Source organism: Lissotriton helveticus, chromosome 3_2 (genome assembly GCF_964261635.1).
Source record: "Lissotriton helveticus chromosome 3_2, aLisHel1.1, whole genome shotgun sequence".
NCBI lineage: Eukaryota > Metazoa > Chordata > Amphibia > Caudata > Salamandridae > Lissotriton > Lissotriton helveticus.
Window position 1 is genome coordinate 215,038,185 of NC_136062.1, and position 24,271 is coordinate 215,062,455.

Genomic DNA, 24,271 nt, shown 5'->3' on the forward strand with positions numbered 1-24,271 from the left:
GTCTTCCCTGGAAAATAGAAATAGTGGGTTCAGAGTAAATCTGCAGCGTCTCATTGGGCCATAAAACAGTTCCAGTTCAGCCTCACTTGCAAATACTAAATTCAAAGTATCGAGAATGTATTCCCTGCAATTGCACCCACCATCCTGTAAAAAGTAGTCCATCCACTATCTGTTGTATAAATACAACAGGCACACGAATCAGAGAGCTCAGACGGGGATTATCAAAAATAGCTTCGTTTTAATGCAGATTTAAAAACCAGAGAGTAGAAATAAATAGCAATACAATTGTGTTACAAGAAAAATAAAATACTAAAAGGTGGGCTTCACGATAAAATCAATACTGTTTTTTTTCTCAGAAAGACAGAAAGAAATAGCCATTGTTATCTAATGAAAGCTAATAAAAGAAAACAATTGTGAGGCTTTCACTTGTAACAGGCAAGCAGACAATCTTTGGGCTCATAGGCAAAACTTTGTGAGGAGAAGAAAGTATCACATTTTTCACAATTTTAATACTTGACAACAGCGATTCATAAAAATCTTGTCTCTGAGCACTGCTGATTGTTTTATAAGGAAAGCAGTGTCCTGATTGGTGGATTGGCTGTTCTTTCTTAGAAGTCCATGGTATTGATCTGCATATGTGCTAAGTAGCATGATCGCCACTAATTAGCCTCCAAGTTTGATATCCAGAAGAAAAAGAACCTCATTCCTTCGACTCAGTATTGCAATATCAACCAAGTTAAACGTGGATCTGCAAACCTTTCCATTACTCTCTCTTTGAAAGACATCCAGCTGGGTAACATCGAGCTCTTTGCTCTCTACCTCTGATGTGAAAGTAGAGAACCATGCATCTCCTGGCCTTACACACTCTCCATAAGATATATGTACATGCATTTTGTATAAAAATAAATAAAGGATATAAGATTCTATTTATTATCATCGTTGAGTGTGGAGCGGAAGTATTCACTAATCATGAGAGGCAGGTCACGAGACTGTCATTAATAAACATACATTCACCCATTGGTTACAGGAGTGCAACAGTCAAATTGCAGAGCACAACCATCTTGTTGCCTAATGAACTTGAGAAATCACTACTTACTGCCTCACAGATTCCATCACTGTAATACCATTCAAAATAGTCTACAAATAGGTTGTGTGTGCACACGGTCAATTTAATGAGATTGTTTTCTCACTCCACGAATCTAAGCCACACACACATACAAATGTTCTTCAAACCTCCAATCCCGTCACTGTCTCCCAGGCAATATCCAGGCAAAATCATCTGCACCACTTCCATGAGAGGTGCTGCCACTCTGCCATTCACCCTCGCCTCTCCACTCTCTACTCCTTCTCCATCACAAATCAGCATACCACAATCACGATCAACTGTATAAAATGTACATACAAGATAGAAAATAAAACAAAAGCTAGGACTCATTCAACACTGAAGATGGTACAATCCGTATGCAAATGGTGTACGGCTCCATCACTATCATTATGTGGGTGGCAATGTGTGCTGAGGATGGACACTGACCTCAAAGATTTGTTTCTCTGTATGTTCACATTAAACATCTTTCTGTGCTAAGGCAACTGTCTCTAGAAGATAGTTACCTTTTAAGTTTTTTAAGTTGCTGCTCTCTTTCTACTCCATCATGGTCTTCTAGTCAACACTTCACTTCCCTTGTCATTGTCTCCTAAGACATTCTCTGCTCTCATGTTAAGATTCCAGACTTATCTTGTTTGTGTGTATGTACATGGTATTTCTATAGCGCGAACCAAGCCAGAATGGTTGATCCATTTGTATGCACCGGCCCTAGTATAGCACACATGTTGTAGACAGCTTCTTCTGACGCTACATCTCAGACTGGTCAAACCCAACTGCATTCTTTCCTTAAAAAAAGAAGCTCATTGGTGGTCTTCCATACTCCTCAGATGTTGGGAGCCTTGGCTGGAACCTTAACTCTTTTATAGTTCATCCAGCTTTTTTGGAAAAAGAGGGTCACTGAGCTGCCTTTAAAGATCTAGAAAATATTTTTCTGCCGAGGAAAGCCTCTTGTGGGCCTTATTCACTATTCCCTTTAAAAAATAAATTAATCAACGTTGTAATGATGTCCTGCTTTGCGATCATTTTTTAATGATGGCTCTGATTCAAACCACATATTGCCACTTGGGTAAGAACATCAAAAAAGGCTGGAATGTTTCATCTGTTGGACCCTTCAGCCACTTCACAACAGCAATCACTTTGGGATGCTAGTTCAATCATGTGCTGTGTTGATTTACCCTACGGAAATAGTGGACCTATAAGCTAATACTGCTCTTTGAAAATTGTGTTCAGCTATTTACATCTAGCTACAAGCTCATCGCAAAGTTTTTCTGCAAAGATAAAAAAGCATGTTGAGCTCAGAAATGTATCTGGACCATCTGTACATAAATACCATTGTGAAAACATTCATACATACACGCATTGAGATTCACATTTTTACACGCATGCGCAATCACAGACTCAAAACTTCTTAAAACCAGTGCTTAATCCTTCATCGCTGGTGTTAGCAGCTCAGCTTAGAAGTAAAAATTGCATAAAAGAGAGAGTTAAAAAGTAAGAATGTGCAAAGTTACAACTTCATGCAATTTGCACTTGACAATATCTTTGCCAGCATTTAGAATGTGCAAAGAAAGGGGCCTTCAGTAATAGCGGGTAACATTTTCGGTGACACAAGGGCTAGTCAAGGCAACTAGTTGAATTGTACCACATTATAGCTGTCCCGATAACCTGGAGCACCATGCAGGCAAGTTTTAACTATGGCTCAGTGCATTGGGCAGCGTAAAAAAAAATGTCACCCCCCCCTACACTAATGATGGGGTGCCCATTCATCTCATAGACAGGTCCCTGAGGTACTTCTAGGCCTGAGCTAAATAGACATGTCTATATGGCCACACTGATGTATTTACCATTGGGTTAGGTTACGTGGGAGGATGGGATAAGGCAATCAATGTTCCTGTTTTCCTTCATCATCTACAACTAAGTTTTAACACTGTTCTTGTTTTTCTGAATCATTATCACATAGATGGGATTGTATTTGACATCTGTAGATCTCTTGTAAAGTAATGGGGTGGGTCAAGATTTTAAGTACTGCAGTGCAGCAGGGCATGTCTTGATTTATCAGTAAAGATATCCAATGACAAGCTATCACCCTTTTCACATCATACAACTCTTAAACACTCAAACAAAAGTCACATCACTGCTCCACCAACTTCTCATTCATAGACTCTTACATGTGGCTCGTTGGTCATATCCAACGAACTGTATCACTGCTTGTAGAAGAGCGGCTTCCTTTGAGATCATTCCTACAGCCCTGAATACTGTTCAGTAAATAAACAGACAAAGAGATACACAAGACTGCATTACAATCTGCTCACGAATCCCGAGGCCACTACGCACTCAGCAAAGTGCTTGAGCAGTGACCACATCCCATAAAGTGCAGAGGAGAAGTGCCTGGATGAAAGCTTTGCTGGCAGAGTACTTACATCCAGACTTCTGAGGAAGCAACCACAGTTTATCACTGTATAGAAACTGAACGAGGAATGGAATTATGCTTTTTAGCATCCATCTGTAGGCAGTAGACACTATTTAATATTAAAAAAAAATTTTTGTAACTTCTCATACCTAACTTCAGCCAATACTCCACTTTTGAGACTTGAGAATCATGGGACTTAGACAGCATGGTTGGCTAGGACCATGAGGCAGTTATTACCACTAGCCCATCCATTTTAAACTTGAATCTAGTTCCCCATGTCTGATACCTATTGGGAGCCTGGGGAAGCCAAATGTAGATAGGCCTTTCCTGTGTCATCTTAGTGGAGCAGTAGGAGGCATGCCATCACCTGAGCCACAACAAGCCATGCAGAGACTAGCGCCACATTGCCGTGGTCGTGCTCCATCCTGTATTGCGCCATAATCTGAGTGCTTCCACCTTCCTCAGAAATGCAGTCGTAGGTTCCAAGGTCTTCGTCTGTCATTTTATTAATGAGATGGATGCACCGTTGAGAGGTCCGGTCCAATAGACACCTGTGTGAAATGGTGTTATTTTGCAACCATGTGTATGTAGCATGGTGGGAAACCACAGGGCACGACAGGAAGTGTGGAGAGGATGGCCGCCCCTTCAATATTTTGGCAGGCTCTTCTTGTTGCTTGTACATTTGACTCCGCAATAGCTCCGCTCCTATGGAAAAAAATATATACTTATAGTGTCACATTTACTGGACTGGTACACGTAAAAGGCAAGCCACATGAAATCGCCTTGCTATCGCCTCCACATCGTGTGACTCAATACCTTGATTGTGAGTCTGCGTTCTTCAACGTACACAAAGGGCCAGATTTACTAACATTCGACGCAATGCAGCAAGACTTGTTGCTGAGCTGCATTAAATAAAAAGAGCAAGACTGCACCAAATTTATTAAGATATGGAACATTCCTGCTCTCTGTGCTGGTGCACTGTGTGCAGTCTAGTGCCAGCACAGGCCTGGTGCAAGGGTGCTTACATTACAAGCAGGATTGTTTTGTGGAGGAAGGAACATCTTCCTGCACTAAAACAATCCTCAGAGGCACTTTTCTCTTTCTATGTGTGCTGCAGGTGCAGCACACATAGATAGATGAAATAATGAGTAGAAATAATCATATTTCTCGTTGTTAAGCCTTTTCTGGGATGATGTAGCATTTTGACACATTCCTAGGTTTACTAACCTTAGTAAATGTGGGAATGAGACAAATTCATGAGTGGATGCCTGGGAACGCTCACACTCCTCCCATGGAATGCCTTCCCAATGCGTAGCACCCTGTGTTACTCTGGATTTACTGGGTCACGCATAGCCACGCAAGCAGGTGGCATAGCAGGTGGCTGTGCATGGCTTAGTAAATGTGACTTCAGCCCTTATATCACCTTTCGTGACGCAATAGCAATGCAAGGGCTTTGTAAATCTGGACCCAATTATCAGCTATTCTACCAATCGCAATGCATAGCTGATTGATGCGGTCATGCACCACCCATGGAAGAGCAATGATAGTGGTCTCTTAGCAACCAGGAATCCAGCGAAGGCATATGATACAGTTATTCACTAGATGTGAACTTTATTCATGCATTTAAAAAAATTGCATTTGATTTTTAAGTGGCCAACCATCTGTATTCCTTTCATAAGTGCTCTTTAAGATAATGAAGAAAGACTAAATGAGTATTGGATAACCACGTGTTCTTATTTCAGGCAACAATAGTCTCCTTCCCCAGGATGCTAAAGTTTACAAGGTAATTGACTTGGTGAGGATGTTTATACCCTTTCACCTTGTCCCAGTAGCCACAATGAATTTTCACATGGTCACCATTTCTCTTTGCCAGATACAAAAGCATCTTTATTTGGTACTCAATACCCCAGTTTTTCCACATCCAACCACTGTCCTTGTTACTTTTGTCCAACTTAATGGGTCTCAGGTGATGGACCGAAAGGGTAAGTTAGGCCAACCCAGGTTCGATCTCATGGCTTGTAGGCCGCAATAGATGTCTGCAGTTACTTTGCCTGTGTAAGGTAGTTACACCGTCCTAACAAGGCATCCTTTGCAAGTACAGAGTCTAAAGAAAACTGAACCATCTATAGAATTGAATCAAACACGCGCTACATGGACCACCAAATAACAAGAAGTGAGCAGATTGTTATTAAATTGACATGCACCTAAAGTTCACAACTTTCAGTTCCAAAAAAAGGAGGCGGGTTCTTTCCCTTCTGCTCGACACAGATTTTGATCTGGAGGGCCTTCTTTCACTGAGTTTTAGAGGTTGCCAATGGGTTCCTGGAAGACCATCAAATTCTGCAATCTGCGTGGTCGATTTATGGGTAGAATTAACAGGTGTCGGTATAAAAAGTCATATCGACCCCTGGTTGTGCTCCTTCCCCTTCTGCTTCCTGCTGTTGTACCTAGCGATGCTACAAGGTTTCTCTTTCACGTTTACAAAATAATGGATATTTTATGAGAGAAAGGGTGCAAAGCGCATGATGTTAGGCCAGAAAGAATATTGTGGAGATTATATCATATCACAGATAAAGAGTACCAGAAAATCATCTTGGTAATTATATTCAGGTAGGTATATATATTTACTATTCTTAATTGCGCATCTGTATAGCCTGAATATATATATATATATATATATTGGAAGGAACGTATATGTGGACATTTAGGTAATTGGCATCTTTGCTTAAATATTTTTGTAGCACAATATTTTGTATGCGATTTTATGGTACTATACCAAAAGATACATTTTGAGATAGAAATTAAATCTTGAATCTCCCTTCTACATGGGGTGAGCATATATTTATGCCTAAAAGTGTCTGAAAAGTGCTACTCACACCAAAACCTTGGCGAACTATACTGAAGACTCCATAAGGCAGACGCCCTCCTGCTCAGGCGAACCCTCGTCACCTACCAACATTGTACCCAAGCAGGGATGGTACCATGCCAACTTGTGGTGGGCTTTACATGCTGGGAACACCACTCAATAGGGTTTTTGTCTGGCCGAACCAAGGTCATCACCCATGCCCCTGTCACCCAACAGCGCTGTGTGCAGCAGGAGAGAGGGGCAAAGGTAAACTCTATTGTAACATATATTGCATACGAGAGGACGTGAGAGGGATACAACCTGTTCAACTTTTTAACTCCTGCCCATTCTATGGGGAAATCAGGTGCACTGATGGACGCCACTCTCATGCCCCTCAATGTATTCCTCTCCCTGGCCCTCTCAAAGGGATGGGAGGGAAGAATGTGCTACAATCTCTTGCAGTCCTTGTCCTCTCACAGTAGACTTCACTTCTTGGGTAAGATGAAAATGTACCCTCTTCTATCAATTGCAGTTTTGGCCCATCAGTGCACGAGATATTATAGGTGGCAGCAGGGCCAAGTGTTCACTCTAATTCAATCTTTTGACTTCTCCATGCGGGGATCATATGAGGTCTCATCGGATAGGTTATCGTGTTCTCAGGCTCCATTGCCTCTTTACTACACGAGTCTCTTCCATGGTTGAGGGAGGCTTTTAGTGCTTGCCCACTCTAGGGAGGTAAACTTTTAACCCAGAGCCTTGCAGGTACATTTTGTTCATAAATTGAGCCCTATGAGTGCCATTGGGCTGGGAGTTCACTTACTTGGCGCTTGACATTCTGCAATTCCATCAGCGAGGTCCTGTTGTATGCGCCTGAAAGAAAGAAAGAGAGAGAGAGAGCCTGTGACCCTAGGTGCATGTGCTCTGTGAGTGGACAAGAGTAGATACTGACCGTGCAGTGTTTCTTCCTGGCAAACGCAATAACTCATCGCGTGCATTAGAAACAAATTATTTATTAGGAATAAATAGCAGTGTGAACTCAGGAGGGAAGCCTGGGCCCACAGACCTCCTCTGGAATCTCAGTTCACTTCCCCACACTCTGGATTCCATCCTGAGATTCCGGAAGTGATGCCACCGTGTGCTGTGGACCATGAGGCATGTACTAGGTCAGAACATAGAAAAGTCATTGGCATGCTTTTGAGGGATGTACTGGTCAGGAGAGATGCTGTTACAGGGAGTGTTTGGTTTTGCAAGGCTTTGCTAGTCGTGGTTATCTGTTCCTACAAAGGCCCTTGTTTGCTAAAGGTTGTGCAGGAGAACATACAAATCAGCACTGCGCGTGTGGCCCTTTAATATGGTTAGTATTTGAAACTGCACTTAGTGGCACATTGAATCGTGCGAGCACTCAGTAAATAAGTGCCTGGGTGTTGTGTTATTCAGCACTGTACACTATTGTCAGTGTCTGCCACTGGGAGAACGCTGGATAGTCAGGCTGTACATGGTGTGATCAGTTTCTGACAGTAGATGTACCTGCTGCGCGTGGCATAGTCACTTTCTAATACTGAGTGCGCCTTGGGTATTCAGGCTGTACTAGTATGAATCAAATGTCAACATTGGGCGCGCTACGGTAATTTAGCACGTGAGGTTATCGTCAGATGCTTACACTGGGTGTGGTCTGCTGTTTGCGCTGGGCCTGCTGTGGATATGTCGTGCTGTAGGATTAGGAATGTCGTCAGGCAATGTCCCGGATGTGCATACTGAATGTGAGGCCACAATAAATGTGCTCAAGACGGATACAGGATGTGCTGTGGATACACCGGGCTGTACTGCGTATGTCCAGTGTTGACATTTTGCATGCTGTGAATATTTGGAGCAACACTGATTAAACTGAGGGTGAGCTCCGGATATTCAGTCAGAAAAACATAAAGGTGATGGGTTCAATGCTTTAATTAATCTCAGCATCTGAGAATTACACTGGGCCGCATTCAAGCCCTTTGAGTTTTTGTTCACCTGGTCTGCCACCACATGGACCAAGCTTATGCAAATCACCTTTGATCCAACTCAAATAGAAGCAGCCCAGCCCAAACTGCAGGGCCAGTATTGCTATTTTGGAGTGCATTTTTCTTTTCAAGATATGTACAACGGCGTTGAAGATGGGAATCAAGTAACTAAATCAACTTCCTGTTTTGGTTTCTACATCAAATGCAATCTTTACGAAAATTATTTTTTAACCTAGTGCTCTTAAATGGTCAATATGTTTTAGTCCTTGCAGTGTCTTGCCTTTATCTTCGAAGGACATTTATTCGACCTCACATGCTTTTAACATCATTTCTGGAGTGGACAACATACCTCATTAATGATTTTTAAGAAAGTGTCTATTTAATTGTTTTTCGTTCGGATCAGTGTTTAGCTATGGCATAGTGTGGAGGTAAATTGATCCATGCTTAATTTACCAGCTGCTTAAGGTTTCGCAGAATAAAAAAACGCTCCTTAAGGTTTAATGCATTATTCAGATACTCAGGATTTAGTGTGTAAAAGAGAAGCAGCAGACTGCCGGTGTTTTTAACATTGTGTGTTGGTGAGAACTTATTTTTTGATCTGAACCACACTTTTACATAAACATTGAGCCTTACTTCGGCATACAAAACTTCGTGGGCATTTCTTTTTCGAAGAACAATTTCGTCTGTAATAGTTGGCGCAGTTCATCGAGTTGCAACATATGGGTGATGTCCCTTTCAACTGTATAAAGGTGAGCAAAAAATGCAGTGGACTGGAATGTGGTCCAGTGTGTCTGCTACTGGTTGAGAAACTCAAAAGTTCTATCCATCAATCACTTTTTTATGTCAGGCTTCACAGTGCAGTATATATATGTATATTCGCCCCCCATGAGGTGAGAATTACTGTCTCACCTCATGCTATTATCTGTACGGTTTATTTTAATCTGCCTTTTATGAAGTACCTGCATTGCAATAAACGAACACTGAATCATCACTCATTAAAGTCTATATCTTATAAATGCATTATATAAAGAAAATACTTGTTTTTGTTTTTGGTTTTTCATGGTAACAGCCTTTTATTTTAAAGTCAGTTAGTCAGGACTCAATGCAAGTCAGACCTCTTGTCTTTGTCAATGCTTGTTGAAATTCTTTGCAGATGTTTAGGATTTTACTAGGTGTGGTCACATTCTGAGACAGGGTGTTGTTAGATGCAGTTACTAAGGGTGCTGTGGACAAGCACTCTACTGTGCATGTCGGGATGCTGACACGTGGTGTTATGTGGATATAGTTGTGATGTGGTTATAGATCTATATACATCATTTGTAGATGCTGATTGTGTTGTGTACTTTGAAGGATTCCACATTTTTGTGGTTCTTTACTATAGCTGACTGTACGAAGGAATATTTAATCCCCTCTCTTCTGTCTAGGTGGGAGCTGGGTGTGTGCTTGAGGGAATTCAGTGTGTGATGTTGTGCGTATGAGGGGTGTCCCTTGTGCAATTGTGTGCGTATGTACTGGCAGCGGATGTATGACATTACAACGCATGCTTTTACCACGCATGCTTTTACATTGCGGTTTTTACCACGCATACCATTACAACGCATAGCGCTTTGGGGTGCTGGATAGTGAATAGTTTAATTTACTATTCCAACTCCATTCCCCGTGGACACTAGGGAAGGTGTTGGATAGTAAATTAAATCTTTTCCCTATCCTAGAGCGCCCCCCAGCGCAATGCGTTATAATGGTTTGCGTTGTAAAAGTTGCGATGTAAAAGCACTGCGTGGTAAAAGTTGAATTGTAAAGGATGTTTCCCACTGGCAGCTGTTCATTTTGTGGAGCTGTTTGTGTGTTTCGACGGTGTGTATGTGATGCTGGGTGTGTTCTACAGACCGCCCTGTGTGTGGGTGTGTACATGGGTGTTTCTTAATGGATGTCAGGGATTCCTGAGCATGTTACAGGGGGTACATTGCTTGTGAATTTTATGTGGAATGGATATTTGTGTCAACAGCTGAAGCAGAACCCTCTGCAGAGGTGAGGAGGTACCCTAGATTTAGAGAATACATACATGAACTGTTCAATTTTAGGACAGATTTTCAAGGCTTGTGGTGACATACCCTTGAATCCCAAGGATTGACCTGCAGGTCCCATTCGTCCAACCACAGTAGGGGTCCCTCGCCATGACACAGCTCTGGCAGTCTTGCTGGTACCCATCGCACCAGTCCAGGGGCACCTCCACCACCTCTTGGGATGACGTGATGTATAGACGTTTCTGTTGCAGGAGAACAAAGAGAAGACATTCACACGACGGAATAATCCCCACTAGGTTGTCACAACTGCCATCTTTTTTTAGAAAAATTAGCAATTAAGTGTTTGCTCTGCTGGAGAGGACTCGCCATTTTCTGGTCTGGAGTGGGACCTTGCAAAATTTAATACAAGTTGAGCACCAACATGCTGACTGTAAGTCGGGTTTCAAGGTCTTGCAACATTTACTTCAAAAGTAACTTACCACAGAATAGGACTGAGCTTCCGGTGAAGGAGCGGGCAGGTTTGAAGCGGGTGTTATTGTTGCACAATGAGGGCTGTGCAGAAGTGATGGTCTTCGGAAAGGGATTCTTGGAAAAAAGGGGCTAGCTAGATTGGAAGTGTCCTTGTGGGAATTGAGTAGTGGTATTCCAGAAACATGACGCACAGTGAATGGAGGATAAGGGAACAGTAGGAAGGCAGTATTTAAGGCAGGGGTGGAACCGACGGGGCCAATATATATAAGAGAGCAAGAATTGCATACAATAAAACAATTGTGAATTTGGCTACTATAGACTCGGATGTTAGTTGAGGGATCCAAAAGCCCTGAAGAATGCCCCAAACCTGTGAGGCTAGAATTGGTGGACAGAAACATGTTGGTTGATAAGAGATGGGTCTTGGTCATTGCCCTCTGTGTATCTGCTCATCCTTGATTTTAGACATACCCGGAGTCCTCATCAATAAAGGATAAACACAAAGGAACCCCACAGTATTTTTGGTTTGCCTGGATCCCGCCTTGTCCAGTAGTTATTATCTATGTTCTTCCCCTTACTTTTAAGTCTTCGAGGAGGTTGAGTCCACCCTGGTGGCACTGTCCTACCAGGGTGGGGATGCCACCTGTCTCTCTGCAGGCTTTACCACACTCCCATGTCACCCGTCTTTCTGCAGACAATACCCCATTCCCATGCCATCTGTTGTGTGCTTTACCCCACTCCCATGCCTTCCATCTCTCTGTGGGACTTTACGCCGAGGCCACTCTCACCGTTACAGAATCCAGCTCCATGGAGTGGATGGAGGTTGCGTTGGGGAAGGGATTAATCTCCAGGATGTTGACGGCGGTCCTGTTAACTTCGAGGAACTTGTGGACGGCTCCAGTCTCTGTGAGTGAAGAGATAAGAAAGGGAGTGTTATTGCAGAAACACGCTTCCACTGTTTTACTACTTCAGTCTAACGCCGGACTCCGACTGAGCCCAATTGTGTTCTAATGCTGTGCAACTGTTTCATGCGCTTTTTTTCTGAGGAAAGAACTTGGCTTAAGTAGAATACTTCATTCTAAACTGAATTCATGGGCATATATTCAATAAGGGTGTATAGGATGGAGCACCTCTGAATAAATTGAATTCACAGTGGGGTACATGCCTGCTGTGCTCGGCCAGTCACATTTTCAAGCTACTCAGCTGTGGCCCATGCAGGTAAGAGCGGTGGGCAGTGAGCCCGGGTTGGGGGGGATTTCGAAGGAAGATGACTAGGAAAAATTATTTATTCATTTTATTTTCCCTTGTCATCGTCTGTTGAAATCCCCTCAGCAAGCCCCATTGCTTAATACCTCCACAGGCCGCGGCTAATGCTACTGCCTAGAGCTTGTAAATTGGGGGTGAATATTTGCCCTGCCTGCGTCTGTTTTAAAACTGTCAGTCAGATGGGCCTCTCTCACTCACACTGTTACCACTACCACCCCAGTGACCCCCACACAGTGGCAGACAGGAGTAGAACAACAGTGTCATAGCTGCCAAGGTTTTAGATTGTTCTGTGTGACATTTTCATAATTTCAGTGTAATTACGAGTGACATTTAAAAGACTATGAGTAAAACTTTCTCTTGAGCAAAATCAATCAATGAGGGCGAGGAAAACATTTAAATATTAGAAATTACACCCATTTGAGCAACGAGAAATTCTAAGATCTTAAAAGAGCTGAAAAACACCAGAAACAGAAGGGCACAAACCGGAGACAGACTGCGTGGCTACAATTCTCAGCAATAGAGGGCAGGCGGGCACTGCAGCTGCTCAGAAGAAGATCTTATTGAGCTGATCATTTTTGACCCCGCGTTAAAAAGCAACTGTTATAGCATTGCACATTCACAGTGCTCTCTGTAGCAGGCTGGGACCTCATAGCACTACACTGAATACTGAATTTTGTTTATCTCAGGTTAGACACAAAACATTTGCAGTGATTGGATTACAATTGAGCAGCACCATATTTTATTTCATGGTATGCTGACAGTATGGCGTTAGGACTCCGGAGCAGCTGGAAATCACCACACATCATTCATCACACATACATAAATTCCATTCTAACTGTGAAACAAGTTAACCCTGGCATTTTGAAAAAATAACATGCCTCTTGTGTAGACTAACTGGAGTAATTGCAGTGACCCAATACCTAGCGGCCAAGGTTTGAGACTGCTTCTGTGTGACATAGCCAAATATTAATTCTTCTTATGTGTGACATATAAATGGTTTATGTGTGGCACTTTTAGTGATGCATATTAGATAACCTAGAACTGAATAGAGAACAATAGTTATGCCTGTGTCATAAGTTAGATTTCACAATTTAGCTCATATTGTGGTATGAAAACTGCCTCAAAACTGCCCAATGCTCCTAAAGTGCCTACACAAGATCTATGATGTACTTCCTTTTGCTAACAGGGTCACCTAGCAGATATATTTGGCATCCTAATAACCAATAAAATACATGTTTTGGGAGCAGGAATATAGTTTAATGAAGTTGAATGGTATGCCTAGTACACATTTCAGATAAAAACAAATGGTTTTTTAATCCATAACATTTAATTCATTCATTCATTCAAAAAACTTTATTGCGGCTATTACAGCCATAAAAGCACATTTAAATTTGCAGTATAATAGAACATGGTCCAAATCAATATGCAACAATAAAAAATCATAGAAGCACTAATATACGCCTCTGCAGGACTACGTGGACCTTGTTAATTGTGACAAGGAAGAACTTGATAATTAATAACATAATTATACAGATATTAATTTAAGAACTATAATTTAAGATAAAAACTTTAAGAACATTATTAAACACATCATATAACTCATAAAGCGTCCATTATCAGTGTGCCACATAAAAAAAAAGTCATCTACCTCCCAGGCTAAGCAAAGTCCTAGTGACTTAATACAAAAATAGTTATAACAAATTAAACAGTCACAAGCTGAGTGTTAGCCTTCAGCAAATACCTTCGTTTTAACCACATAGCAAGGAGGAATTTTGAAATTACAACAACATAGACTGGATCAGTATCAGTTTTTAAGAGCCTAAAAAATGCGCTGTAATTCCTTATACCCAAATTTCTACACAATTGTGTGACCCATTTTGACCTGGCCTGTTTATATGCCGGGCGGAAGAGCAGCACGTGAATTTCTGATTCCTCCTCCACTAAGCCTCCAGGACAAGGGCGGTGGGTTTCACCCGACCACTTATTAGTTATTGCAAAAAGCAGAAGAGTCCCAAATCTAAATTGGAGAAACAGCTTCCGTGCTAGTGCAGGCTGAATTGAGTCTAGCACCTGCTCAAATTGACAGTGTGACTTAAATTCCAAGAAAAACATTTAATTATTGACAATGCATGGTCATCTCAGACGGGAAACATCCTTTACAACGCAACTTTTACCACGCAGTGCCTTTACGGCGCAACTTTTACAACGCAAACCATTACAACGCATTGCGCTGGGGGGCGCTCTAGGATAGGGAATGTGTTTAATGTACTATCCAACACCTTCCCTACTATCCATGGGGACTGGAGTTGGAATAGTAAATTAAACAATTCACTATCCAGCGCCTAAAAGCATTATGCGTTATAATGGTATGCGTTGTAAAAACCGCGTTGTAAAAGCATGCGATGTAAAAGCATGCGTTGTAATGTCATACATCCTCTCAGACAGCCACCACCAAAAAAACTTGGAATCCCTGTGCCAATTTCGTGAAAGCAACGTCTGGTCCATCACCACAGTGCTAAGCTGGACCAGGTTACAACATACGTATTTTTAAATGGTAAGGATTAACATGTAAAACGAAATTTGAAAGTTTCCTTTTAGAATATGTCCGTTTGCCAGTATCAAGAAAAAACTATCCAAAGTTGGTGCTATACATAAAGTTAATTGCAAAAACAACAGTTGATGGACAGAATGCAGAACAATGTCATACATTCACCACAGTAGGGGGCGTGGCCACGGAGGCGATCGAGATGGCCGCCTTTGAGTGAAGCTCCTCCATGCGGGCTCCCGATGGCGCTCAATAACATGTAATTCGCTCTCTTTGGCCCCCACATCGCAGACGATCCGCATGTGTAACTTGCCCTGACCGACTGGGTGGCTCCGGTGGCCACGGGAGCGTCCTGAGTGGTGTCTACGGCGGAGGGGAACCGAGGCCGCCCGGACCTCGGCGCCATCTTCCCTCTCTGAGCCGGAGTGATCGATGAGTGCGGCGCGGCACTCTTCTGCCGGGCCGCCGCCCCTCCACGCGCTGTGTGTGGGCGCTCGCGCTTGCCGCTGGACCTCCGTGGGCTCCTGGGTGGGGGCGCTGGTTTCCGGGGTGCGGCTGCGGCCCTCTGGCCTGTGTGCGCACCGGAGCCGGTGCCTTGATTTGCGGGCCTGCGGCGGGACGGGGGCGGGGAGCGGGACCGTTCGCCCGGTGGCGGTGGGGGTGGGTGGCGGCTGAGGCGCCCGCGGGGTGCTTCTTTTTGCCCGCTGGCGGCCCCGCCTGGACACTGCACGTGGGGATCCCCATCTCACACTTACCCTCCTGTGCTGGACTCCGGGGGAGGGACGCTCCCACACTGCTCTGCCCACCGTGAGACCTGCTTAGCCGACGGGCTTTGGAGCAGCGGGCCACGGAGGTCGCTGTACCCTGACGCTGTCGGAGGTGGACGCAGGGCTGCTTCCTCACGCCAACGCTTGGTCACTCCACCGCCCAGTCCGGCGCCACACATTGCGACCTGGTCCGACTTGCTTCAGCCTGAGGCCTAGTACTGCACTGCTACATTCTTCCGCGCCATAGGCCGCAACGCATTCTCTCCCGGGAGTCAACGCTATTCCCACTGCTTGATCATGGGGAAGAGGGACCCGAATCAGAGAAAACTAAGTTTTGACAAGACGCCCCTCCTTGTTACAGACCCTCCACCGGGATCAGCTACCGGGGCCACCGGCTCCGCAGACATGGGAGACACCACCACCATGGTAGCTGCCATGATGAGCGAAATGCGAGCAGGCTTCAAGGCGCTTGATACCCGCTTCGACAGCCTCAACCAGAAGATAGCGGATATGGGCACCAAGGTGCAGGCCCACGACCGGAGACTGGACTTGGCTGAATCCAGGATATCTGATGCGGAAGATGGTGCCGCTAAAGCACTTAAACGACTTGAACGTGTTGAGAAAATTCTTAAGGACGTGGCTATGAAAAATGAGGACTTGGAAGCGCGTGGTCGGCGCAACAATATCCGAATTCTTGGTGTGGCGGAGACGACAGCAACGGGCCGTTTTGAAACTTTTGTTGAACATCTCCTCATTGAACTGTTCGGCAAGGATACCTTCACGACTGGCTTTGTGGTTGAACGGGCGCATAGGTCTCTTGGTCCTAAGCCTCGCCCTGGCCAGCCCCCAAGGCCCATAATCTCCAGGATCATGAACTTCCGGGATAGCGATGCCGCGCTTCGTGCTGCCCGCGAGGCCGGCGAGGTGAGGTGGCAGGGCAGCGTCTTATCCTTCTTCCCAGATTTCACGCTCATGGTGTAGGAGGCCCGCTGCAAATATAATGGGGTCAAAGCAACTCTTCGTAATCTTGGTTTAAAGTACGGTATGCTGTATCCAGCCAGATTGAAGATCGATGTTAACGGCAAATATCGCATCTTTGACTTCCCCACGGAGGCTCAGGACTTTTGTCAGGGTTACAGACGGCAGTGCTCCCCATCAGCTTCAGGATCCGCGGCACATTCACCGGCCCGCAATGACACCCAGTCCAGCGCAGACTTATTTGCTGAGACCGGCCAAGGCTGAACTCTCTCTATTGGCTAACTTTTGGGACCTGCTTGCAGTGTTACTGATTTGATGTGGCCCTTTTTTGTCACTTGCTCACTTGTTACCGCTACTGAGGTCGCTTTAACCGGGATTCCCGCATGGTGTGGCGTTGCTACCCCCTATGGCGGACGCCTTTTTGTCTTACTTCTTTGGGGTTTTGTTTTTTTCGCTGCATTTTCGATTAATGGCATGGCCATTACCTTTTGAGCTTTGTAACTTCTGTCAGCGCTTGTTTGGGGTTTGCCTCTCTGGGGATACTGGGAGGCTGGGTGGCGGGTGGTGGGCGGGGAATGTTTTTTTTGTTTGGTCATTTTTGATTGTGAGTATTGGTGGGACTCGTGGGAGCGGACTGTTCGATGCAAGCTTGATTGTCCCTCTTTTTGGGATGACGCTATGGCCAGGTTAGGTCTGCAGTCTGGCCCGTCCAGACTCACGCTTATGTCATGGAATGTCCGCGGCTTGAACAACACACGAAAGCGCAAACAGGTACTGAACTATGCGGCACGACACAAGGTTGATGTCCTTTTTCTGCAAGATACTCACTTGGCGCAGGCAGACGCTTCCTCGATGGCTCAGGGATGGGGGGCACACAGAGTTTTTTCAAATTACAGTAGATACGCCAGGGGTGTTGCAATACTTGTTGACAGACTGTCGTGTATTTCTATAGGTTCTGAATCGATCCCCCTATTCCTGACCATATTCTGGTTAACCTACCTAGCTAGTTAACTAACAGTCAGCCCATGAGGCAAGAAATCCCCCATGATGCAGATACCGTTATCTGACGCAGTCACACTACGGCACAGGAACGTGTTATCTGATTAGGTCATAACGCTTGAGATCTAATTAGACAAGCGACATTCCTCCAGCCCCTGATAAGGCATACGACGTTCTCATAACAAATCAAACCTATGACAACCTGGATAATCCGTGCGGCCATTGTTTTGATTTCACAGAGAACTTTAGTAAAGAATGTGCTAACGAGCAAGTCGTATGACATCTTTATTGACGTACCTATGTCCATCCTTACGTCAATCCCGGCACCTTTAAGGTATAAATATTGCCGACCTTGCCCTATGCAAACACACGCGTGGTGACAAGACGGAGCAGCCATACTTGCCGAAGCCGAGAGCAGAAGCAGACCCCGCAGGCAGCAGCCCCGCCTTCCTGACGCGCTGAGAGACGCGCTGCTATCTCAAGCCGAGAGACCCAGCACCGGCGCTTCTGGGCAGCCCTCGCAGGCAGCCTGGAATATCGAGAGCAGAGAAAGAGATACCATTCCTCATTCATCCTAAATTCCAGGTACAGAACTGAATAACCCCTCCTAGAGAATTCTTTAGTTATTCACTTGGCAAAAACAAACTTAACTTAAACTGTAACTTTCTATTCCCGCCCACGTATTAGACTTAGGTCAGGTACACGGGGTAGGCGTATTTAGAAACACCAGTTGAGTACGTTTAGTCAAATGTATATGTGTATGTAAATATATTTTAATCATTTTAAACATCATATGGCTCAGAAACCATATCAATGTTTTTACAGTATTATTTTATACTATTGCTTTTATTGTATGCACTTTACTTAACTATAAGTATTGCAATAATATCGATCCATTTCTCTTGTACGAGAAAAGAGACTGATCAATAAATAACATCTTTTATTGAACACGCCCGTCTCCTCCTTTTCTCTACACTCTGATGAGACTAAGAATGCACGTACTGACTGAGTAAAATAATTGCCTTGTGCTCACACGACTCTTGAGATTGACTCTTGATTAGGGGAGAGCAAAGTTGTCATGTTCTATGGTTGTCAGAAACTAAATCCCTTCTTGTCTAATCAGGGGAGTTAATCCTTCCTTGAACATTCGAGAAAGTTTCTAGCGAACTCTGAGCTTAGCTGGCAAACCCAAAAATTAAGTCTAGTATCGACAGTAGTAGACCTAGTTAACGTCTGGCCTAGGCCTTTACTGCTGTAGGTACTATTCCAATGCGCAGAGCCTATTGGGAAAATAGGAGCTACACTACATGGCGCCCAACGCGTTTGGAAAGGGCGATAAAACTAACGTAAGACATTTAGAGTAACTCAGTCGTGCTTTCTCACTCAGACCCCTTTTCCCAAATACTCCAAAGACGTCTGGAGTGGGTGAAAGGTTATAATATCCTCCAAAACCTCGCAGGAGGGAACTCCTATGTATGGTTCTTGGTCTAAGTCAACGTTGAAGGATAAACAGTGTTCCAAAATATTGTGCATCTAATCTCTGTTTCCATAAAGAAACCTGATCTGCAAATAAACATAATACCATCCTGTCAGCAAAATGGACAGCGATGAAGAACGAGAGGTTACTAGATTAGCTACTGAAATAGCAGATGCTGATGCTACCATGCAAGCAGCAGACGCGGATATAATACTCATTCCGGTCGCCAAAAGAAGATCTATAACCTTAAAACTTATAGAAAATGGACTGTCACCTAGAGGTGGCACAGTTATATTCGTAATCGAGGCACACGAATATCGGCAGACAGAGGTATACTATACATGGATACATTTTCCAGCAGCTAATACTATAACAAAGTACTTCCACTATTACAAAGTAGAGGAACCTCCTAATGAGTACACTCCTTTCGAGGAGGTGGAAGTACCACTCAAATTCCAAGAGCATTTGCTCTTATTTGATGGCGCCCTAAAACATAATAATCACATTACAAGGCTCGGTCCTTTAGGAAGACCAGGAGCAACGTGGCCGGTCTTAGCTGGATACACACCATATCCAGACATCGAAAGAATGCCTGCAGCAGAGCTGCTAATACAGCTAAAACAACTACTAAAAATTCACAGACAATTAGTTCAGTATGTAATGCGGACTTCAACAATACAGCCAGCGATTAAACTTCCACAGCTGACCCCTCACCAGGGGAACACAAATAAAATTACACCACAGAACATCCAATCCTGCCTAGGTAAAGTTCCAGCTAAACGGGAACAAATACCATTCTGGTTGGCACAGAAAATTACCCTAATAGAGGCGGTGTTTCCTGACACCACCCCATTAGAAAAACACAGGATTCTGACTATATGTCTCCCAATGGGAATCGCACCACACATTGGAGGACTGTGACACTTGGGGTACAGTCTTTGCTTCCATCTACACAAAAACGCACGGTGTTCCATCCATTTCGGTAATACCAGATGTGCTAAAACAAATTCAAGATGAATACGGTCCAGAACCTGCTTTAACTCTTGGTATGAAATTACTAAAAGACTTCAAGCAGGTATCGGCTATATTACTAGCCAACATAAAGGGTGAAGCAGCAAACGTGGCGATCCGCCAGAGGTTAAAAGAGACAGATATAGCAGACCAACCAGCTGAAATTGCCAGAATCATAGAAAAATCCTATGAAGAACTAGGCAGAGATAGTCTAGGTGAAATACCAGTAAAACCGCAACTGACTACAAGTCCAGAAAAAATGTTTTTTAATAATAATAATAATTCACCAAAAAAGAACTGGGATGGGAACAAACAATCAAATCCAAAAGACAAGAAATTCCAGTCCAGAGGAAGGTCTCCTAGGCGAAGAGAGAAATCTCCAAACCCGAGACAAAGGTCACCTCAGAGTGAACCCTCTGGGAATAGATATAACCTTAGAAATAGGGATAATATTTAAAAACCTGATAGATATCAAGACATTGATACACGTCCCTCTCAATCTTTTCAGAATTCCTCGCAGAAATCGGAAAGAAGAGGACGATCAGAAGAGCACGCCAAGTCCAAAGACAAGGAACCTGCTCAACTGAAAAAGAAATCACAATTTCCAAAAAAAGAAGGTAGCCAGTATCAAGGTAGTTAACAATGCCGAGAATACTGAGGACACAATTGAAAAACGGAGAGTGGGCTCAGACAATGCTAGACAGCGCAGCAGAGGTGAGCATAGCTCGCAAAATCCTTATGGATCATCTGGAGACAGTGGACACGAATGAATACCTTCAAGTGGAAACTGCAGATACCAGAGTTAGCAAGCCCCACAAAATATACGAGATAACATTACGTATAGAGGGAGATAAGACTAGGAAAATAAGGGGACTATTTTGGGATAACCTCTCAAAGGGTTATGACATACTTCTAGCTGAAAAAGACTGGCCACCAGAGTTTGTCAGGGAGTGCCCTCATGGCGAAGAAGTAATTATGCCTGCCTTCTCGAATCAAATCCCGATTCATAAAAAATACACACTTGCTAGAAAGTGGGCAGTGGCCTTAGCACCTGCTTTATATAAAAATCATGTAGGATGGGATGAGGATTCTCCTCCTCACAAAATCCAGTTAAAATCACAACCAACTGCACAAAGGCAGTACCCAATTAAGCAAGAAGCTAAAAAACAAGTAAATGAAATACTAGATCAGCTAGAATACCAGGGGGTGATTGAAACTTGCACCTCACAAATGAACAATCCTTTGTTTCCGGTCTCCAAACCAGACAATTCATACCGTCTAGTTTTGGATTACCGACGCCTTAACACATGTTGCAAAACTTTTGCAGTGCAAAACTCACACAGTGCTGCACTAATGAATAACATAGTGCGCAAAAAATACAAAACTACCTTGGACATCTCCAACGGATTCTTTTGTCAAAACATAGCACCAGAGAGCAGATATTTAACAGCTTTCTCAGTAAATGGCACTCAAAAACAATTCTGTCGGTTAGCCCAGGGGTACAAGAATAGCCCGGGGGTATTCTCAGCGAGAGTAACAGAATTACTACAACAATATGATGATGAAGCATTATCTTATGTCGATGACATTTACTTAACAGACGATGACTTGGAAACTCACTTGAAAAGAGTGAACACCATAATACTTGGTTTCGCTGCAGAGGGTTACAAATTCAACTTCAAAAAATCCAGAATTGCCCATCTGACAGTCCTATTCTTAGGATATGAGTTATCAAGTGAAGGCAAAAGCCTGGCAGACAATTTCCTAGAGAAATGTGCCGTAATCCAAGCTCCTAAAACACTAAAAAACCTACAGTCAATTCTAGGCTTCCTAAATTTCGGAAGAACTTACATTGCAAATTACGCAGAAAGGGTCAAACCCCTTTACGATCTAATTAAACCAGACTTTAAAAGATCCAGTTGGACTCAAACACACACAGAAATTTTGAGATCCTTACAAACAGACATGCTAATTAAAACAAAATTAGAAACCCGTGATAATACACGCAACCTTGTGATTCGAGTCATCCCAGGGAGATGCGGATTCACATACCTGACCTCTAATGAGGGAGAAAAGGTACCAATTGCATTCAGATCACACTTGTACACAAAAGCTGAACAGAGATTCAGCAACAAAAGAAAAATTGTTCAAGCAGTTCAAACCGCAATAGCTAGAGAAAAAGACATAGCTGACGGTAGACATATCACAGTCAGAACAGCTGAATCAGCCTTTGAAGCATTAACAACACCGTGTAATTTACCAACAACAACATTGGATCCAGAATGGTTACAATGGGTAAATTCAATCACAACGGACAAAGTATACTACTTCTTTGATCCAGAACTAGAAGAATTAAAAAATCTAAAAAATGAAAAAACGTATCCTCTGCCAATCGACATTCTGCCTCTACGACATTACGCCTGTGTAATCTATACAGACGGACATGCTCAACCCTCCGTTTGGGGAGAACATGCATACAATCCCACATGTGAGATCACAAAAGAAGTGTGGCGCGGAGGTAAACTAAGACCTCTATTAACAAAATCACACTCAGTAGAAACAAATTCAGAAATGCAAACTGAAATAATAGCTTTGAAAATGGCGCTAGATAATGCGGATCGCGAATTCCCGACACTTATAGTGTCAGATTCATATTTCTGCGTCAAAGCATATAACAAGGATTTGCAGACATGGATTCAGAACGGTTACAAAGATGACACAGGTGCACCAATAAAGCAGAGACTTCTCTGGGAACAAGTAGCTCTTTTGAAGAAAGAACTACCAAAGACTCACGTGACTCACTCACTGAGTCATCAACGTGATGGCGTTCACGTTGTGGGGAATTCATTGGCTGAGACAGCCGCAGCGGCAGCCACTAAATCGGCTCCCGTAGATCGAAAAAAGCATACATTAAAATACATTGACGGTGAAACATTGCTGGCGGTGAAAACGTCATCAAAAGGCGACTGCTCAGCGTTACCGATCAACTATCCACTCAATTATACATACATAATCGATGCAAACTCCATCCCTTTTGCTCGAATCCCTGGAGTGGGGGATAGAGTGATTCCAAACAAGGACAGGAGAAACTTGTTAATCGCAGACGCACATATGGGCGAGGGTCACAGACACCTTAAATTAAAAGATTCTCTGGAAGATTTACAATCACGGTACTGGTGGCCAGGCATGAGCCTCCATCTTACCATCTTTGTAAAAAACTGCCCAAACTGCAACAGAGATCGCAGTGGGGAGAGAAGCAGTTTAATACCTCGTCGTATCAAGGCAGATAATGTTACCAGCAAAAAGAATGGCTTGCGATTAACATATACAGGCTAGTTCCCACTTATAATGTAGATCCACAGCACTCAGCTGACGTCCGGACTGTTATACAAGATTTGCGAGTCTAAATGGCATATACGCTAAGAGCATGCTACGTTCGACCATTTTTTTTTCTTTTTCTCAGGCAATCCAGCCTGGGGGGAAAAAGAATGACCAAATGAGCACAGCCCAGCGGGAATCTTCTCACTTCCTTCCTGAGGGTATGGGATGGTGTAAAGAAAAAACCAAGACAGAAAGCAATCTATAATAGAAAGGATATTAGGTTCGGGAGCTGGGTGGGTCAAACATCTAATAAGTGTCCAACGTAGTCTAAATAACTTGCCAAGAAATTCTCTGAAGGGATTCAGTCCGTACGAATTATTATTCGGAACTAGGATGTTGATCTCTGACCTTGATAGTCAGACTTCAGTGGTAACAGAAAAAAGCTTTGATGTCAAAGACCGTTTGGCTATTTTGCAGGACTTATACAAAACAAGAAAAGACCTGAGCAACATACAGTTGAAACAACAGCCAACAACCACTGAAGAATCACCACCTGTCCCAGCAAGACCTGTCTAGATTCCAAAAGTCGGGGATCTAGTCAGGGAGAAGATCGCGGTAAAGAAGGAATTTGGGCCTTCTTACAGAAAAGCAGTTCCTGTCTTGTCTGTCAACGGGACAAGATCAGTTGTACTACCGCCACTTGCTGGAAAAAAGGAGAACCGAGTTGTATCCATCGACCTGGTAAAACCACAACATGTGGCCAATAACAAACAGTAGGCCAAGTGGACTCCCAATAAGTAGCAGAACACCAAGGTTTGCTACCAGTACAGAGGTCCTAACAAAGAGGCTCATCACATTCGAAACGCCTACAGAAGAACAACAAGGACTATGCAACAATGCAATAGAACTTAGACCTCTGAAAACCCAAATAAAGACATTTAGCAGAGACACACCAATCTATACTGAAGTACCAAGTGAAAATGCAAAAAACAAAAATCCTGAACAAATTGGAACAATTGACAGAACTGCATCCGGTTACTTCATCAACTTCGATGATTCCT

The 24,271-nt window shown here is 43.5% G+C and overlaps 1 protein-coding gene across 1 annotated transcript in view; it reads right to left on the reverse strand.

The window, feature by feature from the left end:
* Positions 1–218: 218 nt before the first annotated feature.
* Positions 219–24,271, reverse strand: part of SEMA7A (semaphorin 7A (JohnMiltonHagen blood group)) — a 203,301-nt gene continuing 179,248 nt past the window's right edge. The window contains exons 11-14 of the mRNA XM_078685071.1: positions 11,635–11,750; positions 10,466–10,620; positions 7,178–7,227; positions 219–4,217 (exon numbers count right to left, since the gene is read on the reverse strand). Coding sequence (XP_078541197.1) covers positions 3,850–4,217; positions 7,178–7,227; positions 10,466–10,620; positions 11,635–11,750 — 689 coding nt within the window. The 3' untranslated portion in view covers positions 219–3,849. The remainder of the gene's footprint in view (positions 4,218–7,177; positions 7,228–10,465; positions 10,621–11,634; positions 11,751–24,271) is intronic.